The sequence below is a fragment of the Prunus persica genome, chromosome G1, assembly GCF_000346465.2.
Source record: "Prunus persica cultivar Lovell chromosome G1, Prunus_persica_NCBIv2, whole genome shotgun sequence".
NCBI lineage: Eukaryota > Viridiplantae > Streptophyta > Magnoliopsida > Rosales > Rosaceae > Prunus > Prunus persica.
This window is the reverse complement of record NC_034009.1, coordinates 6,526,193-6,533,018: the sequence shown is the minus strand read 5'-3', so window position 1 is coordinate 6,533,018 and position 6,826 is coordinate 6,526,193. Positions and strand designations below refer to the sequence as shown.

Below are 6,826 nucleotides of genomic sequence, written 5' to 3'. Positions count from 1 at the left end.
GCTTCTTGGTTCAAGAACATCAACCAACAGTATTATCTTTGGAAGGTATGTCTGAATAAGTCCAAATCAACGGATAAACATATACTTTATTAATCGATAGAACATGTACTTTGTAACACCAGGGGTTATAATCTTAAATAACTAGAAGCAAAAAATCCTCTCATGAGAATAACAAATACCAAGAACAATGAGCAGTTTAATGGGATTGGGATTGGGGTTGGGGTTGGGAATTAGGATTGGATCATGTTGCTGCATGGAAGGGTAGTGCTGCAGAAGAAGAAGCAATGCCAATATCAAAGCTGTTGCTGCTGCTCCCATATCTGAGCTTGAGATGGGTGCACACATGATTTACCAGTCCTTTAAAGGACTCATGAATATTCTTGACACCTTGCAAGTCCTGATTATGAAGAGCAGGCTCCCACCAACACTGTTGCTCCCCGCTTCCCCTTTCTTCTACCAACTGTTGCAGCGCCTTGCTCTGCTCTTTCACAGCCTCAAGCTGCCCTACCAGCTCATTATGGTTCTCGTTCACCTCATAGACTCTTGCCTGCCGGTACACCTCCAGAATGCCATGAGAGATCCTCTCATCAGCATTTTGATCAGCAACAACATTTAAAAATCGGTTCGCCACATACTCAATACCAGGGCTACCATACGAATAAGGTTTTCCTTTTGGGGAAAAAACTACAACGCCAACTTCTGCGCCGCATAGAGCCGCTAACTCACTAGCCTTCTTGTATATTCCGGATCTCCGTTTTGAAAAAGTAATAAGTCGATCATCTTCATTTTCTATCTTCTTGATATCGATCTTTTGCCTGCCTCTGGTTCTCCTGCCTTCCATAGCTGATGCTGGCCAAGGTTTTCTCTTAATGGACAAACAAGGGAGAGATTAGGCTTCTATGTCTACTTGTTTGGTTTTTTATTTTGCCTTGGTTGCTGTTGTTTACATAGAGAGAAAATCCTTGGCAATTAAATGGTATTAGGTCATATTAGCTCTGTATAAGTTGTCATTTTCCCAATATACACACTCGAGATAAGAGGAACAAATTGTTTTTTTGGTTGGAATTTTACTTTTTTTGTGAATTCACCACTATAAATTTTTTTTTTCTTTCCTTTTTTCTTTCGTTTGCGTAACATGTCTTATAGTGCATCGTATTCGGTCCATATATAACTTCTATATATAAATTGTCTTTCCCATTTTGCACGATCAAATCTATGAACAAATTTGTTTTGGTTCACACCTTACTTTTATGTTAACCTTTATAAATGATTTCTTGTCTTTACTTTTCCTTCTCTTAAAATGGACGTTAATCCCTAGTGCTATCAGATACTACACACACACACACACAGATGGTGTTGCATCCTGATGGCTTTAGTTTTAGCGTTTTTATTTGTTGCATTAATTGGGCCACTCCTACTATCACGTGCACTTGGGGTGAGCTACTCTTTTTTTTTTTTTTAAAAAAAAGAAAAGATTTCATTCATAATTCAAAAAAGGCATACAAAGACTGATACGAATACAGTAGCTTCATTAAAACCTTCCTAGGAAAACCACATGGGAAAAATCACAGGGTAGGAAAGAATGTCACACATGCCATGGACACACAATCCTGAGAGGTGGCCCTCGAGCCACAAGAGGCAATAGAGCTAGATAGTATACCTGCAACCTGTAAAAGAGACACACCCCCAACATGGTAGGAGGTGCGTGAGAAGGTACCTTCCCAAAAAGGAATATCCATTGGAAGAGGTCCTAAATCCGACATAGGTAGAATTGGTGTAGGTGGTACCAAGGGACGAACGTCATCCTGAGTGAGGCTAGCCTATAAGCACAGAGAATCAATAACCTCCAAACCCCGATGATAATGTGATAAAGTATGAGGCGAGATAAAGTCCGCAAACTCACCCCTATCACTAGAGCGAGAGTGCAAGAACGATCAGTAGGACTACCTTGAGCACCCGAACCATCCTGTGAAAAAGTGCCATAGCTTCTGAAAGAAGTGGAAAAGCTGAGGATGGATGACCCAAAGGGCCAACATAAATTAGTAGTACCTTCCAAATCATCAAATACAGAGGTCAATTGATCAAAAAAACTCTGAGTGAAGGGCTCATGTGTAGTTTTCTATTTCTTGATGCACACATGGGTGGAATGTCCCAATCTCCTAGAGGCAAAGCAATAATCAGGAATATACTCATATTTGAATTCCACCATCTTCTCCCTCACCTCCGGAAAAGTGACCAATGTTCGACGAAGAAGAGGTAAGGTGACACCAAAACGCACACAAATGCGAATAAAACGACCTACACAATCGGACCCATCGCAATTATCCACTCCAATAACATCCCCTAATAGAACACCAATGGCCTGAGCAACTGCAATCGTCATACAGAACCCTCAAACACCATATAATTTGACCCAAAGGGTGCTATGCGTCAAAGACATAGAATGCACATTACCATCATGTGGGACTTCAGCCAACAAGACCAAGGAGTTTCGATACATCCATGGCTCCATTTAGAGGACCATTTTATGATCTCGACCATTTACAAAGCGCACCCATAATCTATTGGACTCTATTTTATTTATTAAGACCTCCTCACTACCTTTTCAAACATTCAAAAAAATCTTGATAAAGCCATCACTGTTGACAGGATGATCCACAAAGACCATGGCCACAGGGCTATAGATAAGGCCAATAAAACTATCAGAGATATCTAAATAGCCAATAACCACACTAGCCTCTTCGAGTAGGTTAAGGACCAAACGACTCCCAAAGAAGCGCTCAATTTAATCAACAAAATCATCCCGATCATGATCTGGAAGGGACATGACAGTAAAATAGGAAGACGTAGGGGAACACCACAAGCGAAACGAAACAAGTGAAAGAGGCCAACCCCAAAACGTGGCTGCAAAGCTAGGGTAGAAAAATGGATAACCCTAGCTGTCACTCCCCACTAGTGCCAATAAGGGCCAAACAACCTCACAACCACAAACCGGAGACAAAACCAAACTAACAGGAAACAAAACACTTAGAGAAGACCTAAGATGACGTTGGAAAGAAAGAGAAAACAAAACCGGATGGGCACCAAAGCCCTACCGCAAAGAATGGCGCACGAAGAGAGAGATACCACCACACAGACCCAGTCACCAAAGTAAAATCTGAAGACACCAAAAACCTATGCCAACGAGGAACCAAGAGCCAAAGACGATAGGAGAACCGAAGTAGACATTGAGAGCGGAGGGAAGAGAGAGCTAAAACCCTATTGTTGCAAAGCCCTAGGCATGGAAAGGGTTTTTGCTCCACGTCTCCGGGTGAGCAACTCTTATTAATTGGATTACTGCTTATAATTGTTGGTTTTAAATTCTGTTCAACTCATTTTACTAATTTAAAAACGATAAAAAGAAAGTCTTGATGTGACAAGCCGAGGGATCAGGTGCCAACTGGGTCTCTTTTGGGATGTGTGATTTTTTTAGGCGTGCCAACACGGTTTGACCACGCGTGTGAATGAGTTTGATGTGTAGTTTGTAATTGTGCTTGACCTTAACTTTTGAAACCGCGATCGTGGACGAGAAAAGAACACCTCTCGGTCGTTGGTTCTTTTAGCTTGGCAACAAGGCTTTATATATCATTTAACTTAGTGCCCCTGAGCTCGGCAACTAGACGACAATCTCACAAATAAACTTGAATAATTGAGAATATTTGTGAAAGTATGGATTAAATGGTGCTCAAAATTAAACTATGAATTAGATCAAAGAAAAACTTTGTTGATTTACTCGATGAACAGTTAAAATGGATGGTGCTAAAAAAATTTGATAAACAAATAACTTGTTGATATGATTACATGAAAATTATAAGAAAATAAAATGTAAAATTGAGAGTGCATTTGATCAGCGTTTCGACTTGTTTTTTAAGTTGTGTCTTTGATTCTGAAACTACTCCTCCTATTTAGAGCAGGTCCATCGCTGAGGGTTGGCCCAGGCAAAAGGCAGGAACCAGCCCGAGTCCAGCTCCAGCGCAGAGAAAGAAGCCCAGGCAAGCTGCGGGTCCCACGAGCCCGGGCAGGCCCAAGGGCGAAATTCGACTGGGCTCGAGCCCGAGTTTAGCTGACGTCAGCGCTGACGTCACCACCAACGGTTACATGCCACGTGTCGGCACCGGGTGGCTCCGATTGGATTTTTTTTCAGAAATCCTACGGTTCTCATTTTTTTGGCCAAAAAAATTTAAAAAAAATCCGAAAAAATTCTGAAATTTTTTTTAAAAAAATACCAAAAATGTATGTATTTTTTCCCTATAAATACCTAACCATTTTATCTACTTTCAACACCAAATCTTCATACAATTTCTTCTCCATACAATATTTTCTACTCTCCACTCACATAATTCATTTTCCACACCAAATCTCCATACAAACTCATCTCCTTCCAATATTTTTTACTCTCTACTCATATTTTCCACTTTCCACACCAATTCCATACAAACTCTTCTCCTTCCAATATTTTTTACTATCCACTCACATTTTTGTACTACTTTTCATTTGTAGAAAATAAACAAATGGCATCTTCTGTTGAAATCGGAGGCTCGTGGTCAACCCAGGAAGATATTGCGTTGTGCGAGTCTTGGGTGAACATTAGTCATGACCCTATCACGGGCAATGAGATGAAGTTCCATCATATGTGGAGCAAAATTCATGGAGAATTTTGTCAAAGATCGGGTTCCATTCGGACCGAAATGGCTTTGTCTAGTAGATGGAAAATTCTAAACAAAGAGTTAGGGAAATGGAGAAATGCCTTGACAAAAGCAAAGGAGAACATTCGGAGCGGTGCGAATCTTTCCGATGAGGTAAAATATTTTTAATTGTCATTTTAATCAATTTAATGTAACTTTTTTTTATTGCATATTCTATTTCTTTTTGTTGCACAATGTTTATTTTATTTTTGCATTTCCTAATTGGCTTTATTTATTTACATAATCAATTTTATTCTTGCATTTCAAATATGTTTATAATTTCATGCATAATCTTTATTTTTTGTTTTTGCATTTTCAATTTGTCTATATTTATTTACATAATCAATTTTATTCTTGCATTTCAAAATAGTTTATAATTTCTTGCATTGTATATTTTTTTAATGCACTTCCAATTATTTATTTTGAATAGATCATACAAGCACAAATGTGGTTCGGTGCCATGGGAAAAGGGAAAAAAAGTTTTGTGCATTTCCAATGTTGGGAAATTGTCAAGGATTGTTCCAGATTCAAAATTATTCTTACCGCACCCCCGGTTGTGTTGCATGAGACGCCGCTCCACGAATCGCCATTAACCGATTCACCATTGGACTCCCCAATGGAAACGGAGTCACCACTCCCACGTCCGCCGAGACCTATTGGGAGAAAGGCGGCAAAGGCCAAGAGAGGGGGCACTTCGAACATTGATTGTGTTCAAATATTCGAGCAAATAGCTAAGAACAACTCTCTAAGATTGGAGAGAGACTTGAGGAGAGATGAAGCGGACAAGGCACGATTGGAAGCCTTTGCAATTGAAAAGCAACATGCAAAAGAAAAAGACGAGGATGAAAAAGAGATGAAAATCATGGCCATGGATACGAGCCATATGTCTCCTGAAACAAAGGCCTATTGGAAGCATAAACGAAGGGATGTGATGAGAAGAAAACTTTTCCATGACGACGGACCTAGCAATACGGATTGGCTAAATGATGAAAACCATTAGATTGTATTGTTGTATTTTTGAATAATTGTTGTATTTTTTTTAAATTGTTGTATTATCCTTTAATTTGTTGTATTGTTTCTTTTTTATTCAATCAAAAAAGCATTCTATAATTGGACTACTTATTAAAAACATTTGAGCATTCCTCACAAAGATTAATTAAAAACAAACCTTCATTTATTGCAAACAACACACAAAACAAACCATACATAAAAGCATAATAATAAAAAAGACCTCGCAATAATTCCACAAAACACAACACACAAAAACAAAGCATAATTAAAAAAAAAGCATAAATCCAAACAAAGCACAAATCTAGCCTTCATCCATTGTGATTGCCTTTCATCTGCCACAAGTGCTCGATCAAGTCAACTTGACGTCTTTCGTGAACATATGAAGATTGCATTTCTTGATAACGATCAATCATGGGGTTGTTGAATCGACCATCCTGAAGTAACGGTTCGGGCTCCAATGGTAGTCCATTTGGTCCTATCGGCCTTTCATATATTCTTGTCAACGCCGTGTTCATAGGATCGGGTTCAAATACCTCTGGAGCATCGTAGTCATACTCATCCTCCACAATCATGTTGTGGAGGATGATGCAAGTCATCATAATACTCCTCAGCACCTCCTCGTCTAGCATCCGAGCAGCACCCCTGATAATTGCCCAACGAGCTTGCAAGATACCGAAACACCTTTCCACGTCTTTCCTGTAACCTTCTTGAAAGGAAGCAAAGCTTCTTTCCTTCTCGGATTGGGGATTCGGAATTGTTTTCACGAATGTCGTCCACCTAGGATAAATTCCGTCGGCAAGGTAGTAGGCCCCCGAGTATACGGTATTGTTGATTTGGTATGTGACCTGAGGGGAATGACCTCGCAATACCTCATCGAACACCGGGGATTGACCAAGGACATTGAGGTCATTCTGAGATCCGGCAACCCCAAAAAAGGCATGCCAAATCCAAGTGTCGAATGAAGCTACGGCCTCCAAAATGATACTTTTTTGGCCCTTCCGATTCCCATACTCTCCTTGCCACGCAGTAGGACAATTCTTCCACTGCCAATGCATGCAATCAATGCTTCCGATCATTCCTGGGAAACCTCG

At 40.0% G+C, this 6,826-nt stretch overlaps 1 protein-coding gene across 1 annotated transcript; it reads right to left on the bottom strand.

Annotated features, from left to right (window-relative positions):
* On the bottom strand, nt 242-841 carry LOC18792973 (agamous-like MADS-box protein AGL29). Its single transcript, XM_007226476.2, has one exon. It carries the CDS (start codon nt 839-841, stop codon nt 242-244), a length of 600 nt encoding a protein of 199 aa, XP_007226538.2.